Genomic DNA, 19,628 nt, shown 5'->3' on the forward strand with positions numbered 1-19,628 from the left:
GCTCTGGAATGTGTCTCCCTTTGCACCCCGTGCTGGCACATGCCGAAAGGACACACAGGAGATGGACAGCAGTTATTTATTAATCTGGCTGTGTACATTTCATCTGTTGGTCCTGCTTCCCACATACAACGTGGGAATGATTAGCCCAAATGACTGGAGTGTTGGGAACTGATCTATAGTCAGCAACACTTGTACCAAAGCTTTGGGTTTTGGTGTAGGCAGGTTGGAAAGATCACACTTCCAGAGGGCAGGGAGCATGGAGTGACTCTCCTTCTGGGAACAGACTGCAAAGTGCTTAGATAGATGTGTTGCTGTGGCTTACCTGTGGACATCTCTGTGCCTGACACTCTCCCCTTGAGCAACACGGGGACCAAACTTCACATGGAAACATCTACAGCTCCAGCACTCTGGGTGTTCCCATGAGAAGATGGGAGAAGATGGAGCTGTTTCTAGCTAAAGCTGGTAACAGACTGGACATTTATGCCAGGGAAGTCCTAATGTACCCTCTCTGTTTCATTTCACATCATAGTGAGAGATCAGATCTTCTAATGGAAGGACCAAAAGTCAGGGTAAATTTCCACCGGGAAAAGATACTATTCACACGATGCTGAAAGGCCATAGCATATTAAGTATGTGTGTGTGTATTCACTGCACTGCTACTGCATAAAATTATGCAAAGTCAGAATTTATGTAATATCTAAATATATGGCAAAAGCTTAAATGGATTGAAATAAAGTGTTCTTACCTTATTGAACTGAAGTGTGCCAATACTACCATAATTAAATGGGGAAGTCAAAGCAATTCATTTTGTCTTCACTCACTGAAAATGTCATCAAAGTTGATATCCTTACAACCTATTTTGATTTTAATGAAAACTCTTCTTTTCCCACTGGAAAATTGTCCTTTTACAACCTCTTTTAGACAGCTCAACTCATAATCTGAAACATTCAATTACTGACCTGACATTTGCCAGAGCGAAAGACAAATTTGGGTTTTCCTTTCTTTCCAATTAAAATGAAAAAGAGCCTGCCTTTTTTTGTTCCCTTTCTGTTTGCTTGTTTTTAATAATTTTAATAATTTTAAATCTGAAGTAGTTTGGGATTAATGAAGTTTAAGATATGGAAGTCTAATGTCTTTGAATATGCCCATGTAAACTAGTTTCAATCCGACTGCTTTGAGAGACTTTGCTTTAATCAGTCTTGTTTGGAGACAAGGAAGCTTCATGGTGATTTTTCACATTCTTAAGCCTTAAAGGCTCTCCCTCCTACGATCAAGCTACAGGAGTCTTGTTTAAGCCCCGGTTTGGCAAGATACTTAAACATGTGCCTAATTTTTAAACATTAAATATATTTCCACTGACTTACCTGCATTTAGTGGAATTTCTAGGACATATCAAATGCACCCAGGCATCAGTGTCTGGCTGAGCAGCCTGGCTCCAGGTGGGCAGTCTGCTGGCCATGCAGGTGGCACCGTTGGTGAAGCAGGACTCAGGTCACAGAGCACGAAAATTTTTAGGGGAGCTCTAAGATGTGGAGAACAACAAACATTGGCCAAATATCCTCCCACTTGCAAAGCTTGTGCACTCCATAGGATGAGAGCATTTCATACACAAGACAAAAAACAGGTTTGGAACCAACTTATTGGCATTGCCTCAGCCAAAACCTAGGGGCTGCTGGACCAGATCCTTTTAAGAATCTGATACTTGTCCTGGTGACGGTCCCTCCTGATCTCAAGGAAAATGGGATCAGTCTATTAATGAAAACTTTTCTTCTCAGAAAAGGCTTGGGAGGTTGATTCCTTGGAGGTTGCTTTTATTTTAATTTATTTAAATATTTTAAATTATATTATTCAAATACTTTAAGAAATTAAATTTTATTTTGTTGTGTCTTACGCACCCCTTTGTTAAGGGGTGAGCCCACCATAATCCTCCATAGGCAAACATAAGCAACCATGGGGTGATGATGGTGCTGAAACATCCTGGTAACAGGGGAAAACAGGTAAGGTGGGTACCCCAAGCAGTTGGTTGGACCATAGGCTGGGATATATGCACTGGGGTTTGACCTAAGGGTGGTTGTGTCAGGCAGCTGCACCCCATGTTCCTGCCTCGCCCCACCACACATGGGTTGTATATTCCAGCCTGCCCACCCATTCATCCTGCCTCCCCCTGTGCCAACTCCCCTCACTGGACTTTAATCCTATTCCTTATGGGCTCTGTCCTTCCCACTCAATATACCATTGAATATATTTAAACCTCAAGTTGTTTTCCCTTATTAAGCAGTTTATCACTGTTGCAATCTTATTCTTTTTTTTCTTTTTTTTTTTTTTTTTGCCAGAGGAGAAGGAAGAAATTTATTCTTTTGGCGATAAATCATTTACAAAGCTGCTGGGCTGTTAATGTATTTTTTATGTCTAGGCAAACAGAAAATAGAAGTGAGTGTCTTAGTAAAGCTTTGCCGACCTGTTTTAATTTCAGCTTCCTAACTCTGCCTCTCTGTTCCCCAGTCTTGGGAGCAGGTACATTTCTCTTGTAGAGGCACCAGTGGATACCTTCTCCCCAAGGAGACAACTCTGCTGTGTCAGCAATGTCACGTGCTGTTGCCAGCACTTGGCACTGCTCCGCAGTGTGACACATCCCTGCTGACTGGGCTGTGCTGGGAGAATACTAGCAAAGAAATGGGATCAGGGAGGGCGGGGACTCGAGCCTATTTTTGCTTTTAGATCCTCGGAAGAGCTCTCATCAGATGCCCACTCTGGGGTAAGCAAGTTACATGCAGCTCTCAATTCATCCCATGCAGCCTCAACCCGTACTTTTTGTGTGGGGGCTCAGATGTGGTTACAGATACCTATGGGGATGCTTGAGGATTCCTTCAGGGACAAGGACTGGCCATGGTGGAGTTTCCCAAATGTTAAGAGCTGGCTCCTGCAAGGTTTTGCAACCTGCTTCAGGAAAATGAAGCCAATGTATGCCTTCACTGCTCTCAGCCAGCTCTGTGCCTTTTCCCTCTTTCAGGAAACATAGACACCAATCTTTGTGTGAAAGGTGAATTTTCCTTTCTGGTGTGCTGTGACAAGCAGTAAGATAATTAAGAGGAGGGATGTGGGAGGTTTATGTTGGCATCCCAGCTAGATGAATGGGTAAGTCTGCAGCTCAGAGCTGTTGCTGCAGGCTTTTTGCAAACTCAAGCTGAGTTTCTTACCTTAAATGCACTTATATGAACGTTTGATAAACTTTCATCTCCAAGTCACTTTAGCTAAAGTAACTGGCTGTGGTCATTTAAAATGTTCCCATCCCTAGATATCCATCACAGTAGGATGATGCCTCTACTGTAGCAGTGAGCAGAACAGGACAGCATGTCTGCAATGCAGCTTTCCCCTCTCACAGCAAAGGAAGTTAGCCTGTCCCCACACCTTCCTCAGCAGGTTATGCTGCTTAATGCCTGGCTGTGAGATAGAGGCACAGCTTCTTTTCTGCTTTGGCTGGCCTTGGGGCAATAGCCTTGTGTTGAGTGACAAGGCAAACAGCAGAGGATGACAACATCTTAAGTTACTGCAGCAGGATTCCCCAGAGCTGATCTATCACAGGAGTAGGGGGTGAAGGAAAAGGAACTGTGTTTGCCAGTCTTAGATTTGTAAAAGACAAAGAATAGGGAAATAACTTTCTGTGCCCAGCTAAACCTTTTCTTTCCTCCTTGTCTGTGCCTGTTATTTGGAAAATGGTGTTTCAGGCATCTCTGAAGGACCTGAGCAGGGAAGGAAAAGGACACACCACCCTGTTTGTACCTTGGGTATCCTGCCTTGCTGTGGCCTTCAGCCATCTTCTGTAGACAGATTGCCTGCTCCTGATTTGCCCACCTGAGTCCCAGGGTATGAGTCATTGATGACTCTGATTCTAAGCAAACCCAGGGATGGACAAAATTGACACCAAATGGTCCCACAGAGTGGGCTGAATTAGCCGTACCCACCCCTCCACTCCCAGTTTAGGGGAGCAATGAGAGAACTCTTGAATTCCTTTTTTTTCCCCCTGAGTCCCCTCTGGCCTTGTTCATCTGCTACAGCAAAAAAACCCCAATGTCCAAAGTGCAGCTGCTTCTTAAGTCCTCTGCAAATGCTGTGAATTCAAGGACTGCCAGCTCAGCTTGCAGCAGTCTCTGTTTTCAGCCGCATGCATCGGAGGGAAGCGTTAAACTTCCCATAATGTACTTAATAGTGCAACACTATACCATGGAAAGGGGATTACTGCATGCCCAGAGCACAGCCATTTATTAGTTTTATCCTAGCTAATGTCATTGTAGACGCTATTTTTGTTCCTATCAATGTTCTTTTGTATTTTTACAATCTTGCTATAATACGATGCAGTTTTCCTGCCTCTAACTTGCAGGCATATTGCATTCAGAGCCTCTATCTCTCAGCAGAGATAGATGCAAGGCATCCATCCCAGCTTGCTGGAGCTAAAAAGGCAGCAGCTCTCCTGGCAGCTTCAGAAAGGCTTGATAGAAGCACATAAGAAGAGCCTGTACTGGGAGCACAGCAGGGAGTCCAGAACAGGAAAGGACCATTTGGGTCATTGGCCCCCTGATGCTGCATCTGTAAACCAGATTTGGGTTCTAGTTCCCACTTAGCACATGCCAGCAAGCTGCTCTAACACCATATTCTTCTCACAGTTCAAAAACCTCTTTTGCATTTCAAGTCTGTGACTAATTAAACAGAAGCATTAAGATGTGCTGGAAAAGCACAGTTCAGGTGCTCAGGGAGATAAATATCATGTGAACTCTGCTACCTGGACAGCACAACCCCTCTCAACTTCCCTAGCAGGTTTGAGTGCTTAGCAGATCAGCAAATCAAACTCTTGAGGTTTAAACCTGAGCACATGAGGATCTCACACTAATGGGGACCCTCTGAAGACACCTGAAGCTGTCTGGCTTGCTCAGCAGGACCCAGGGAGTCTGTGCCAGAAAAAGGGAAGGAATCAAATTCCTCAGTGTGTCATGGGAGCCCCTTTCCTACCCCTGCAAGAGCTAATCCAGTTCCTCTGACAAGGACACGGAAGGCAACTGACACCATTCTGGTGGAAGTATGTGCAGCTGAAAGCTTTCTGCCTTTTTTTTTGGTTGTAAAGTCCAGTTGTCATCCTGCCTCCAGCTGCAGGTTGCAGAGGTCAGCACAGGGAGATATGTTCTATGTCATCCCAATCTGTCACTTGTTTGAAATCCTCCTCCCAACTGGCCTGCAGAGAAAGACCTATTTTCAAAAGAGAAGATGGCAGGGGTGGTAGTGACTGCTGCTCACCAGGTCAGCAGTTGAGGCCAGAGCAGAGTGGGTCAGCAGAAATTTTCCCTGTTAGTTTTCTGTCTAGTTCAGGTGAGATTATAAATGGTAAGGAATAAGGGTCAGTGTGATCAGCGGAGTGTCACAGGTAGCCCTCATCAGCTAGTCTAGTTCTTGGCAAGAAATGCTGCAGGGCTCAAGATCAAGACCCTGGCACTGTGTTTTCTCCCTGGATTAGTGTCTGATGGCCTGTGTATCCTACAGGTTGGGCAGCAATCCTGAGATTACTCTTACTAGAGTAAAATGGATCTTTTCACTTGGGACGCTCCATTCTGGGGGGATGACTAGATACCACCAGCTGTGTCTGATGGTTTTTCCAGGGATAAAGCTGCCTATTGACGTGCATTTAGTGGGAATACTAACACTAGAAACACCTCAGATGAAACGTTAGTGTCAGTATAGTTTTAACACCTGTGTCACACAGATCTTGGTCTAAACCATGCTAGATGCGATTGTTTTCCTGCTGTATGTTCCAGTCTGTCCTGCAGAGCCAGCAAAGATAGGAAGGAAGGAGTCGGAAATTATTTTGCCTTACATGCTCTTCCATTGTCCCCCACAGGCTACTATCCCACTGCTAGACCTGTCAGGCACTTGTATAACATGTGACCTCAAATTGGGACACAAAAGCAATCCCCCTACGAATGTCTGGAGCAACCTTTGCCTTCTTGCTGTGGGCTGGCAGGAGGGCTACTGTTTGTTGGAGCTCTTCCTCCCTCACTCCATTACTCCCACTATTATTGGTCCAAGGAGGTTTCTACCAAGCATCCTGCCCAGGGAAATTTGTGCTAGGGCACCTTGGACCCAGGATGCAGTCTACTACAACAGTGTGAATCCATCCAGATGCCTGCCCTGCAGAATGACTTTGGAGCCTGGAAGTTTTTTCCATGGTAGAATTTTCTTAGTGAACTGGAAATAATTCAGTCTAGCTGGGCATAAATTCAGATCTGTGCTCCATTGAAATGCTTGGTGGTGTTAGTTCCCCAAGCAGAGTGGAGTCTACTGCAAGCTGCCTCGAGACACTAGGCTGGTTAAATACTGTGTTTGGTTAGATAGATTCTGAACAAGCAAGTGTACCCCATCCAGAATGAAGTGGGATACACAGTCCCTGGTGAGAACGGGCAAGACCAGTATTCAAGCAGCTCATTGAGCAGCCAGTTTGGATGCTGTCATATCATGCTGGATAACTTCAATGTTTTCTGTGTTTGCAACTGCAAGTGAGGCTCCTTCAGGGGCTTTTGAATGTTTGCTGCAGAGGCAGGACCTACAGCAGATGTACTGACTGCATCTGTTCCACTTTCCTCCTGCTGTGAGTCGCTCCTTCCTGGGTTGTAGGTTTTGCTGCTGCTCAGTGTGTTGGGTTGGCGATGTACCTCAGCTCATTTGGGGTGGGACACATTTCTCTTCTTTAGCACAGGGGGTAACTTTGGTCCCAGACTCAGAGATGTGAGGCAGGCAAAAGGCACAGCAACTTGTATTCTCCTTTCATCTCAGGAAAAAGACTGTTCTGCAGTTTCTCCCTCCATTGCCTGCGGTTTCCAGATGGAACACTGTGTTTCTACCCTGTTGATGAAACTTCTGTGTGACCTCATCTTTGCCTCTCTAACAAGAGACCCAGAATGTCATACTGCCAAAGGTATCTTCCCCAGCATGTGGCAACAGGATTGCTAATTGTGCTGGGACAGGAGGGAGCCATTCAAGCCATTCCCTGGGTTTCAGATGCAAGCTGAATCAGCTTGAAGCTTTATTCTCATTTTCCCCACAGCGACACACATTCCTGCACATTTTCACTTGAGTCTGGAAATGCAGAAAGCACACAGTTTTCTTTCATGTCTTTCACACCTTCTCCCCTCCTTCCTCCTCTGGCCATTTGCTTCCCTGGCTTGCCAGCACTGTAGAGTGAACCTGTACCCTGGTCTCTACCTTTGGGTGTCAGGAGTTTGCTGCTAGCAAGTGCCAAAAGCTGCTGACTATGCTGGTGATCTCTGGCAGGGAGGTGCAGCAGTGAGCAGGAGTTGGGAACGTTTTTTTACCAACTCAGAATGAGTCAAAGTGCTAAGATCTGCCCGTGTCTTTCAGCTTCACTGTATCTGGTGTATTCTGAAGGCTCTGAGGCTTGCAGCCCCTCTAGGGCAGCTAGAAAATGTGGCAGCATCTGAGTCCTCCTTACACCCAGCAGGGAGGGTAATGCTTGTTGTGGGACTGTGTCCTACGTGCTTGTGTTGTGATGTATGTATGAACTATCTACATGGACTCCTTCATGGATACTGAGGAGGGAGCTGAGTGTGCCCCTTGGAAAAGCAGCAGTGAGCCATCAAAACCGAAATCAGTTCTGTTGCCAGAATAATTACTTGATCCTGAGAATATGAAGAAATTCTGAAAGAGACTCTGCAGCCAAAACATTCTTCTGCTGACTGGTTCGCTGATAGGGACAGAAAAATGGAGCATCCGTTCTAATTAGTGATGGGAGCTTGCTGCCTCAGGATCAAAGGAGAACACTGCTGAATCAAGCTAAGATCAAAGTGTCCTATGTACAGGAAGGGCCCATTCCTCTTTCTGCTGACAGTGGTGTGCCCTGCTCATCCTCTGGGCATGCTGCTTACAGGGTTGCTTAATTACTAAGTAAGGAGGAGACTGCAGTCACAAGAGAGGGTGTAATGGCCATTGTAATCCAATTCTGAGAGATGATTTCATGGTGATCGATTCTTTGTCTCTCAGAAGTCATTAAAGTTCTGAATGCTTAGAAAATACATGGATTGTATAACTTTGCAAAAGGAGACTTTTTACAACATCCTTTGCTTGATTTTTCTGACCTCTTATGTGTAATTTGACTTAGTAGGCTGTATGTGTGTGCATATATCTATATTTGCATTTATATCTACTCAAGGGAATTCAAGTCCTCATTCCTTAGGCTGCATTGAAAAATCCCTATCCCAATAGATATGCTAAATTTGAAATCTCTTCTTCCCTCTCTCCCCTGCCTCCCTCCTCTTGCATTAATACAAACCCACATTTTTGCAATGCTTTATTTTAAAATGTTTAAACACGAATCATTTGGTTGAGTTTTCCTAGTAGGTGTTTCCCTGGGCATACAGGTTTATAAGTGTATGTGACTTCGTGTGCAGCCATCTGCATTTTGGGCCATGAGTATTGGTGTGGAAGAACACAGTCACAAAAATACTTGCATAGATATACAAGTGCATGTGTAAATGTGTTACATTTTCTAGTAGTCTTGAGATGCTGCAGTTTCTGAAGAGGGTTTCATCTTTGCTCTTTCATCTGTTTCCCTGGGAAAGGAGTCATGTTGTAGCACTGCCCCCCTGCCCCAGTGCTGTGCTAACACACCACCCAACCTCCCTGTTTATGGTGCTGGAAGAAGACTTTGCCTTTGTTTCCTGTTGCCTTGTTTAAGCTTCCTTGTCAGAAGTGGCTGTGTGTGTTTTCCCCAGCTGTAGCCTTCCAGGTGCCACTCAGCTTAACAAAACAAGTCCTTAAATGCCACCTGTCTTGTACACCAAAAGAGAGAAGAAAGGGCCAAAGAGCAGCTGGCAGGCACTGGGATGTGGGAGGTAAGGGCAAGTCTGAGGAACTGGCTTGCCTGGTGGTTTAACAAGGACAGCATGGTGTATGTGGATGTACTCATCTTGCAGGCCAGGTTCAAAGCAGCTCCCCTGGGCAAGAGAAATGAATGGTGATCTCAGCTTCTCCTTTGTGCTCCCCTGATCCATGGCATTCAAATTAAAAGAGATGCTGTGGTGCCTTCAAAAGAAAAGGAGATAATGGCTGTCTGGTGTTGCACCCTAAGAGTGGGGTACTGGCAGGGAAAAGGGAATATATATTTTCTTTCATTTTTTAAATTGCTCATGAGTACATTTGGAAGTCCTCAAATGTATCAAAAATTATTTTTACAGTGACTAAATTATGCGTGTTCTATTTTAGTGTTTTTATTATTCTGCAGAATGTTTGCAATCAACTAATAATAAATATTAGGAGTAGCAAGAGGGTGATTAGACGTGAAAATCTCACCATCTTGACAACTGAGTGATTGATGTAACTAATCCTGCAAAGTAAACTGCAAAGTCTAACTTTTGCAGTAAGTTGGAACACTCACACTTAAGCATTACTTTTTCTGGGTGACAAGAATTTGAATGTGTGGGTTTTTCATGAAGTGGAAAGTGGAAGTGATAAGGAATGGGGCTGAAGAACACATATTGCTGTTCCAAATTGGATGAGTAGTTTCTTTCCCTCTCATGGAAAGCATCTCATTAAGTCTGTGCTGAACGTAATAGAAGGACTTTCTGCACCATGTTGGAGAGAGACATCAATCCAATAAATGTTCAAATCATTGTGACTCCCTGCAGACTGGTTAGCACATGGATGATGCTAGACTAGATGAGTAGTCATGGCAAGAGAGCCTTCAAATTTCAGCCTGCAGAAAAGACAATCCCTTGTCAGAGTCACATTCAGCAAGAGACATCTCCAAATTGACATGGATCACTTCTGGGCTTTGGGCTACTGCCACTGCTTGGCCAGCCATAAGAAAATGAGGAGTCTAAATCCATTCCCAGCCTGTTGCCCACATACACAGCTGGAAGGCAGATGCCTCGTGATAAAGGTGATGCTTATTACTGGCTCTTCAAGTTATTTACTTCTGCTCGCTGCTGACAGACTTGCATAGGAGATTAATGGATTAAGCTTTCACCAGCTGTTTCTCATCCAGCCACCTAATTCTGAGATGTTAGCACTGGAGATTAACTGTTTCCCTAGGAATTTCCAAAATGTTCCATATTTTTAAATATGTCCCAAGACAAGAGGAAATTCAGACTCGGGGTGTTTTTTTTCCCATAACATAAGAAACTTGTGAACTTCACTTGAAGAGGTTAAAGAGAAATTTTGTCTGTTTCTGTTCTGAAGCATTTATGAGCCTTGCTGAACCACCTGAGGCTTTAGAAGTAGGAGATGTGGAGGAAGGAATGGAAGTTTAGAGGAGGTGGTTGAGCCTTTGCAAACTGATGGAGTACTGCAACTCTGGAGCAGTCAGTTCAAACCCTGGAACACATGGGAGGCTGTTCAGGTGCTAGAGACTTTGGATTTGTAGCATCTGAAGCTCAGCATTTCCAGGCTCTGAGTGCTGCATTTCTACATTCTGTTGTCTGGGAAGGATCTCAGCAGACAAGCATGTGGGAGACACCTTTTCCTCAGACATTAGCCTGTTCAATTTCTTGGTAGTTCAGATAGAAAACTATTCTCATGAAGCATTTCACCTTCAGCAAACCAGTGTCTCTTGGCAGAAAATAGAAACTTTGCAGGCAGCCCTTCCTGGATTCAGCAAGAGAAGAGGGCGGTCTGCAGACAGCACCTGGATGTTAGCAGTATTCTGCTGTTGCCTTGGAGCTTGAAAACTCCTTGCCTTCTTCTCCAATACCCTCCCACATGCTTTGAACAAGAAAATGCTGAGCTGTCATACAGAGACATTGCTTTTTGTAGTCAAGATTTTGATTTTGTGGAGAGAAATAGTTTAAAGCATTTTAGTGCTGCTCAAAATGGTGGTGGAGACCCCTTGGTTAGTTGCATTTGACAAGATTTTGGTGATAGGAATGGAGATATTTCCCTGTGTGACTTGCAGTCTTAAAATGGCAGCCTTGAGCTGCTGTACTGGGAAGCTGGGGCTTAACAGGCTTTCATCTGTGTCCAGTCTGTGTGGAATGCAAAGAAGTGGATGGTGGAAAGTCTGGAAAATAAACGAGATTTGATGAGATCTCCCAATATCTTTCAACCCTTTAAATTAAAAATATCACTGAAGTACTTTGGGTCTTGCTGGACTTTATGAGACATAGAAGTGGGAGGAGAACTGTGTTTCTTGGTGAATACTGCAGTTTCTTTTTCTGTTTCCCTGATGTTGGGTATCATTAAGATTGATGGGTTTGAAAACATATCTCATTCTCTGAGACACAGCTTGGCTGTTCTTAATGGCTCTATGCCTGTTGCCAAAAGAACCCCGGTTGTTTTCAGAGGCTCTGAAACTAGAGTGCTCTCATTTAAAAGGGCCACATATCTCATTTGCCTGTAAAAAAAGACTGTGTGAGAGCAGACTGATCTCTGAGGAAGGAATATAATTCCTGTTAGCCTGACGTAGCTGGTAGGGTACAGTTGCGTAGGAATGGGATAATGTGTTGTGACCTGCAAGTGTATGGGTGTTGCGGTTTTTTGACATTGGCTAAGTGCCAGGCACCCACGAAAAAATTATTCACTTATTTTCCTCTGCTATAGCTCAGCAGGGGAGGGGGAATTAAAACAAAAACTTCATGAGTTGAGATAAGGATTAGAGGAAATTAATTTTAAGGGCAAAACAGGCTCAAAACTTAAACAGTATAAAGAAAATTTATTATTAGCAGAATCAAAATAAAAAGGGTAATGAGGACAAAAATAAACCTTACGAATACCTTTCCTTCCTAGTCCCTCCCTCTTTCCCATCAACTGCGCAAGGAGACAAAACACGGAGTTTTGGTCAGTCTTTCACTTCTTAAAAATCTTTCTTCAGTACGCTTAAGGAAAAGAGTTTCTTTGCTGTGCCATGGGATTGTTCCCATGGGAGATAGTTCCCTGTGAACTTTTCCAGCGTGGCTTTAACTTTCACAAACAGCAGCCTGCCCTACCTCCTGTAATGTGAGTCCCTCCCACGGGCCAAGCAGTCTTCCCACAACTGCCCAGCATGGGTCATTTTAGTTCATGGGGTTTAGTCTTTTAAGGATGAGCTGTTCTAGTTTGGAAGCAAGGGTTCTCTATCTCTGGAAGCAAGGGTGCTCTCCCTCTTTCGAGTTCCTCACTAGATTACAGCTTTTTAGCATCCACGCGCTCCAGCGTGAGCACCGTTCCTCATGGGCTGCAGGTGGATCTCTGCACCCCCCCATGCACCTCATGAGTTACAGGGAAGCAGTTTGTTTTGAGGATTACAGTCCTCACCACGGCTTGCTTGGAGCACTTCTTCCAGTGCTTGGAGCACTTTTTCCCTCTCCTTCTTTTCACTGACCTCGATGCTGCCATGTTGGTTTTCCTCACATGTCCTCACTTTTCCTTTTCCTCTGACTTGAGAGAAAGTTGTTGTCCGTAGGTATTATTGTTCTCAAGTTCTATTGATTGAAAAGTTCTTACAGAGCTTCACTTCACTGAGAAGGTTGATTTTGTCTGGGCTCCATATCAGGGAATTGTTCGCCATGTTTTCCTTGCTGGCCACATGGTCTCTGCTGGCACTGCATGGGCGGCCCCAGCCACATGGTCCCGGCCTCGGGAGGGCCCTGGCCACGCAGTCCCAGCCTTGGGAGGGCCCTGGCCATGCGGTCCCGGTCTTGGGAAAGCCCCGGCTGCACAGTCCCAGCCTCAGGAGGCCCCCGGCCACACAGTCTCGGCTTCGGGAAAGCCCCAGCTCGCGGCGCCCGGTGGCCCATGATGGGATGGGCCCCTGCAGCCCCCGCCAGGATGGGTCCCAGCAGTCACCTCATCACCCCTCAGGAGAAGAAAAGAGAACTTCCCACCGTTTTTCCTTTCCTAAATATGTCATCACAGAGGCGTTACCAACTTCTCTAACTGGGCTAGTAACCTGCCCATCGTGCCCATCATTTTAGTGATTGGCTCTGGGCCGGACACAGTAGAAACTTCAAGCGGCTTTTTCCTGCCCACTAAAACTAGGCTGTGTTAAACCAACACAATGGGGTGACCTGCAGTACTTTCAACTGTGTGTCTTTCTCTTGAAGTGCTTGAACTGTGTGTCCTTCTCGTTCCAGGTCTGGTGTGTCCTCTGGAGGTGTCAGTCAGTTCAGGGAGTATCCAGGTTGCTCGAGGCCAGACAGCAGTGTTGCCCTGCACCTTCACCACTAACGCTGCTCTCACTAACCTTAATGTCATCTGGATGGTCATTCCTCTTTCAAACGCCAACCAGCCTCAACAGGTAGGTCTTTTCTTACTGGAACATGTATTTCCTTGGGGCTTTCCTGTTCTCCACCCTTTTCTGGATGTAGGCCCTCTACAATGCTGAGTCTATGGTTGTCCCAGAATTTCATTGTCCCTTCACTGCTGAACATGTCCTCTGGATCTTATATGAATCTGTTTTATTCAATGTTTTGTTAGCAGATGCACATTGTGTCCTTGGCTGGATGTGCAGCAGGGGCAAGTGTATGTGATGCTGTAGTACTGCCCTGGGCCTCCAGGGGCTTGTGTGTTCAAAAGAGCACAGGAGATACAATCCAGGTTTTGGTGCAGTGGATATGGAATTTGATGGGCCTGGGAGCAGCTGCAGCCTTAAGCCTGTGAAATCTATGTAAAATATCCTCTAACACATAACCTCTCATAGAATCATTGCCCCTTTTACTTCCCTTATTTTTTCACTCTGTTGCTTTTGCAAGTCCCATTCTTACAAATATTAGCAAATGAGAGTATATAATTGTGGGCACAAGAATCATAACCTGAGATATACTGGCCTGTTTTTTGCCCATGTACTCTGACAACAGAAGAATGCCATTTCTCTGAAATACATCTGTCTTGGGCCATGCTGCCCTCACCACATTTTGTATTCAGTGTGAGAACCTGCGCTGAAGAATACTTGCTCCTTAGGGACCCGGTCTGAGTACAGTCTGACTGGCGGAGGCTGTGGAGGTTCGAAGGTTGCATTGCCTGTCCAATTCAGCTCATCCCAAATATCTTCAGCAAGCAGTGTCAAATCATGGCAGGATCTTGCTGATGGAGACTCAAAATGATACCGTCCACTGGGCAGATGCTTTTCATCAAAGTACTCACTGACCTGCAGAGAGCCTCTGCTTCTGTACACTGATCCTGTCCAGACGGGTAATGACTATCATATGAAGTAGGCTGGTGTTGCCAATCCAGCTGTGCCAGAAGATCTGGGTATCTTTCTGGTCTGCTACCTCTGTGAACATTTTCATTGACATAAAATGGGCTACAGAGTGTGTTCCTCTTTTGGAAAAAACACCTGTGCTAGGATGTATATCGAGGTTTGGGTTATTCAGAGATCCTTTAGTAACTGCTCCTTTTGGCTTTGTAAGCCCATGTTTTGCTTGCTGTTCTTCCTCCTTGCTCAGCTTCTGCAGAGTGTTGTTTGAGCCTTCCTTTCTTTTCCAGGTTATTCTCTACCAAGGGGGTCAGATCTTTGGTGGTGCACCCCAGTTCTATGGGCGAGTGGGGTTTGCTGTGACAATGCCAACCACCAGTGCCTCCATCTTCATCAACAACACTCAGCTATCGGATACTGGCACATACCAGTGTTTGGTCAACAATCTTCCCGACCGAGGCATCAGGAATATTGGAGTCATTGGACTTACTGTCTTGGGTGTGTTTATTGGTATTATGGGGGAGAGGGGGGAACAGGGACAAGAGGATCTCTGTGCATGATAGTGCATCATTAGCAATATAGTACTGTGTTTGCATTTGAGCCGACAGACATCCTGTGGTGAGGAATGGGCTGCCTTGTGAGTACTGTGGGAGTTTGTAGGGCACATAGACTTCATATGCAGGCAGCATATAATGAAGCTGTAAAATATGGTGGAGAGAAAGTTTTTGTGCTGGTATTGTGATGTGGAGTTGCAAAGAAGCAGGAATAAAGTATGAGGGCATCCTGGAGGGCTGAAGGGAGCGTAAGGGGTTTGGTGCATAGCAACAGAGGAGAGAATGACTTTACATTTTTGCTTCTTTTCCATGAAAGCAATTAGTTCTGGATGCTTCCATTGATGCTAAATACTCTAGAGTGCATGCCATTATAGGGATATGAAAGCAAAACCCAATCACAGTAAATTTTGTCTGCAGCTCTGTTAACTTTCACCATCCTTGATGTCTCAAACACAGAAATATTCACCTTTTTCTCAAGGGAGGGATCCAAGGAGAACTGGGTCCTGTGCAAATCAGGAGTAGTCTGTAACCTTGATGGGCTGGTGGGTCAGGAATCTTTGTGTGAATTGTCACCCCCCAAACCACAATGAGTTCTTGTCTGCTGCCTCAGTCTTGTCCCCTTGACAGCTCATGCCACTCTCCTTGCTTTTCCCAGCAGCCCGTGTCTAGAGTGAGCCTACACTCCACTGTTTGGTCACATTTCCTGATTTGCTATCACCTTCCCCTCTTCTCTCGCAGTTCCTCCTTCTGTCCCGCTTTGCAGAATCCAGGGGTCCCTGGACGTGGGCAGCGATATCACACTGACCTGCAGCTCAGAAGAAGGCATACCCCGGCCAACATACCTCTGGGAGAAACTGGACAATGTCCCCAGGTTGCCCCCAACTGCCACACAAGGTGCTCATTTTGTTGATTATCCTCTTACTTCCCAGGTGGCAGCCTGAGCTTTTCCCTTGTCTGAGCTGCCAGAGGTGGCATGGCTCATTGAGCGTCTGCCATCATTTGCATGGTCCCTTTACTGGAATGAAGATTCCTAAAGCCCATGGTGGACTGGATACCCTCCAGAGGCCACTTAAATTTTCATAGGTTTTTTTGGTACAGAAACATGTTCCCTATTGAAAAACAAGGATTGGGTTGAATGGAAGAGAGAGAAAGTGGTTGCTAGATGCTGGCATGTGGCTGGAAATTTCATCTGCCAACTCACCTGCATTTTACACCAAATGAAAGGCTTATAGAATGGAAACAGGGAAAAGAGAGGCAGAATCACATTAGGAAAATACTGCCAGCTTCTCATACTGATGCCACTGTTCTCCAATAAATTACTGCCAGAGCTGCTTTTCAGATGTGTGTAGAAGCACAGCTCTGATCAAACTGGTGCTTCCCAGCCTCAAGCCCCACCCATAAGTTTTCTTAGCCTAGGTGTCCTGAGCAAATACTCATAGCTGTACTTTTGCCCTTTATGTTGCTGTATTTTAAGAATATGCCAGCTTTCAGTTTCATATAATTCAGGAATGAGGAATATTGGCAGAGCAGAAGATGGAGAGCCAAGGGATATGAGAGTAGGGGTTCTGCAGTTAATTTAACAAGTAGATCTGGTATAGGTAATTTCGCATCTCTTTCTTCCCTGCTCTCATACAATACTGAGAGTCCTAAGCTTTCATCTGCAGAAATTCCTCTATAAGAAGAAAAAGAAACATCTAGTGTAAGCTCCTTAAGACCTAATCTTGTCTCTGTGTGTGTATGTGCATGCACAATGCTTCCATCTCAAGGTTATTTCCTAATTTATTTCTCTCTTAATAGTCTCACACCAAAGTTCTCTATTTGCTGGCTTTGCCTTTTCATGGTTTTCCTCAAGCGGGGGAGGGATTTAAATCCGTCTTTTCTCTCTGACTAGACCAAGTCCAGGGCACTGTCACTCTCCGAAATATCAGCACTGTGTCCTCAGGTCTTTACCAATGTGTGGCTTCAAATGCCATTGGAACCAGCACTTGCCTTCTGGACCTGCAAGTCATTGCACGTAAGTATTTTGCCAGGGGAGGCTTGACCACCTGCTTCTGTCTTGTGACAGCAAATGTGGTTACACACCTTACTGTGAGCCATCACGTGCCTCTCTATCAGAAGATAATAGTGCCCTGGAATGGGAACATTGCCTTTCTCCCTGCCCAAGCTTCATGTGCTTATAGATGGCCACAGCCCATCCCTGATTTCTTCTCCATGCTCTGTTCAATCATCTCCACAGCTCACCCACGGAGTATCGGCCTGATTGCAGGAGCGGTGGCCACAGGTGCCGTTGTACTTGTTGTTTGTATTGTGTTGGTGGCTGTAGCACTGTTCTACTGGAAAAATAAACACAAAGAAGAAGAGGAAGAGGAAATTCCCAATGAGATAAGGTAAGGGTCAGCGAAAGCTGATAGTGGGGGACCTCCGAGCAAAAGCTGTGGCTGACAGGAGTGGAATTGGAAACCTTATTTTTGTTAATCCTGGGTGTGTTCCCTGGGGTCAGGGGAAGATGTCCATATATGTCCAGAAAATTGAGAAAATGAAGAATGGTAACAACAGATTTTGTTTTCAGTATTGCCTTTAAAGAGAGATTTTTCATTTGGCTTCATAGAATCACAGAACAGCTTGGGTTGGAAGGGCCTTAAAAGATCATCTAATTCCAACCCCTCTGCCAGCAAGAGGGATGGGACTTCGTGTTGTTATCTCTGTAGAAGAGTGATGTGGTGGGAATTCTGACCCATAATGCCAGACAGTGATAGCTGAAAAGCTCTGGAGATACAGCTGTGATATTCTCTGTTGTTACAGTCACAGGGTTTCCCTCTGGCAGCTTTCTGCAGGTCCCTTGAGGATCAGCTGCACTGATTGTACAGTCATACTGACTGCCTGTGAAGTACCAGTGGCTGTGACTGTGACTTTCTGGGTAGACACATGAGCATGGGTCATTTGCCTCAGTGGTAGGAACATGGAGCACACAGGTGGGTGCTGCAAAGATGGATGAGCAAACAGGCCAGGGAGCAATGCTGATTCACCTTCTCCTTGAATCTCCTTGTCCTTCTCCTTGAATCAATGGTGTTGACCCCAGCATGGTGGTTGGGGGTGAGGGTGTTGGACAAGTGGGCCAGCATCCTCCATATGCCCTCACACCTTCTCCTTCCCAGGGAGGATGACCTGCCACCCAAATGCTCCTCTGCCGCAAAGACGTTCCACGCTGATGCATCCTCATCAGAGAACGACACCCTCACCTCCTCCAACACCTACAACAGCCGCTACTGGAACGACCCCAAAGCCAACCACGCCACAGACTCCTTCACCCGCTTCAGCAACAGCAACGATGCTCACCAGCCCCCCTTCTCCCGCTCAGGGAGCACGAGTGCCCGCCCGTCTATGCCAACGGTGGCCACCCAATCCCCGGCTCCCCCTAAGACACTGGTGGTGACGGCCAGCACGCGCGCGTCGCCTCAGGAGGTGATCCGGAGCAATGGTTCCGTCAGCAGGGAAAGCCACGGCTGCCGCACACCCGTTCCTATGCAGTCAGCCAGGCCACGCTGGAGCGGATCGGGGCTGTCCCCGTCATGGTGCCCGCCCAGAGCCGGGCTGGCTCCCTGGTGTAGGACCGTGTCGGCGGCTGAGAGCTGAGCAAGGGGCCTCTCATCCCTGGTGGGGTGAAGAGACCCACCCTACTCCTTCCTGAAAGGCAGCGAGGTGGCGGGGTGTCACACACTTACGTCTCCTCCTGCCCTTCCCTCTCGAGGCTGCTGCCAGCTAGTGGGACAGCCCTGTCTGAGCCGCTTTTCCCCCAGCTGCTGGAGCTCCTCGCGCCGATGGACGCCACAGATGTGCCAAGGCCAGACCAGCAGGGAGGTTGGGACATGCTCCCGGGCTGCTGGGCCCCAGCTGGGACATGCACTCGGGCCTGACCCTGGGGGGAAATTTTGCTTTTATTTCCTGTTGGTTTTGTTGGGGACTGATTCCATCCATTTGGGTCTTTCAGGGAGGTTCGGGAGATATATATATATATATTATTTTTTTTCCATTGTTGTTGCTGTTTTGTTTCCAAGAGGACGACGGCCTGTGTTGGGGCAGGGAAGGCTGAGCAGCCCCAGCTTCCCATGGCCTTGGTTCCACTGCTGGATTAGGGAGTACTGTGCACTGGGGCCAGGTGTGAGGAGGCATGGGACAGGCTGGAGGGGCAAGATGAAGGCAGGCACAGCCACCAGCCCAGCCAAGGGGATGGCTGGGTGAGGGTGCAGACTGGGGAGCATTTGTGTTTATTTTTTGCAGTTCTTCCTCCCACCTCAGCACACAGAGACACACACAGGCACTCACAGACACATGCAGGTCCTCAGACTGGGTGTTTCTCCTGCACTAGGTTGGAGTGCTACCAGAGCCCTATTTATAGCTGTGGAGGATGCAGCCGTCTGAGCATCTTTCCCTCAGACACTTGGTGCAGGGTGAGGCTGCATCGCTGCTCCTGCTGCTGCTACTTCTGCTGCTGCTCTAGGGCTTACAACTCTTTTTTTTCTTTTCTTGGGGTGTTGCCGGGGTTATTCAGGAGGCAGAGAGGAGCTGGACGGTGTAGGAGAGCACCAGGCAGGTTCATGAGGCATCTGTTGCCCCTGGGCTGCTCTGGTTTAGGGCAAGTGACTTCAAACCCCACAATTTTGATGTTTGCATGGTGGGTTTTATTCATCAGGATTTGCAGGGCTTGGCAGCATGGCAGGGAACACATTGTGCTTGGAGCCTTCACAGAGAGGCATCAGAGTTTTCATTCCCACTCTCCCACATGCACAGACATGTTGGCAGGATTTGTTTCCTGCTTTAGGAAGCCAACACACTCTCTCTCTGCCTCCCCCACTTCCCTCAGTGTCCCAGGACTGGGTACTGGTGGCATCTGCCAGTGGCCCTGCCATCTC

The 19,628-nt window shown here is 46.5% G+C and overlaps 1 protein-coding gene across 1 annotated transcript in view; it reads left to right on the plus strand.

Moving 5' to 3' along the window:
• Nucleotides 1-19,628, plus strand: part of IGSF11 (immunoglobulin superfamily member 11) — a 105,562-nt gene that overhangs the window by 84,854 nt on the left and 1,080 nt on the right. The window contains 7 exon segments of the mRNA XM_039558881.1: nt 13,104-13,267; nt 14,455-14,662; nt 15,457-15,612; nt 16,610-16,732; nt 16,955-17,105; nt 17,874-18,210; nt 18,213-19,628. The exon segment at nt 18,213-19,628 is cut by the window's right edge and continues 1,080 nt beyond it. Coding sequence (XP_039414815.1) covers nt 13,104-13,267; nt 14,455-14,662; nt 15,457-15,612; nt 16,610-16,732; nt 16,955-17,105; nt 17,874-18,210; nt 18,213-18,326 — 1,253 coding nt within the window. The 3' untranslated portion in view covers nt 18,327-19,628.

Source organism: Corvus cornix, chromosome 1, assembly GCF_000738735.6.
Source record: "Corvus cornix cornix isolate S_Up_H32 chromosome 1, ASM73873v5, whole genome shotgun sequence".
Classification (NCBI taxonomy): Eukaryota; Metazoa; Chordata; class Aves; order Passeriformes; family Corvidae; genus Corvus; species Corvus cornix.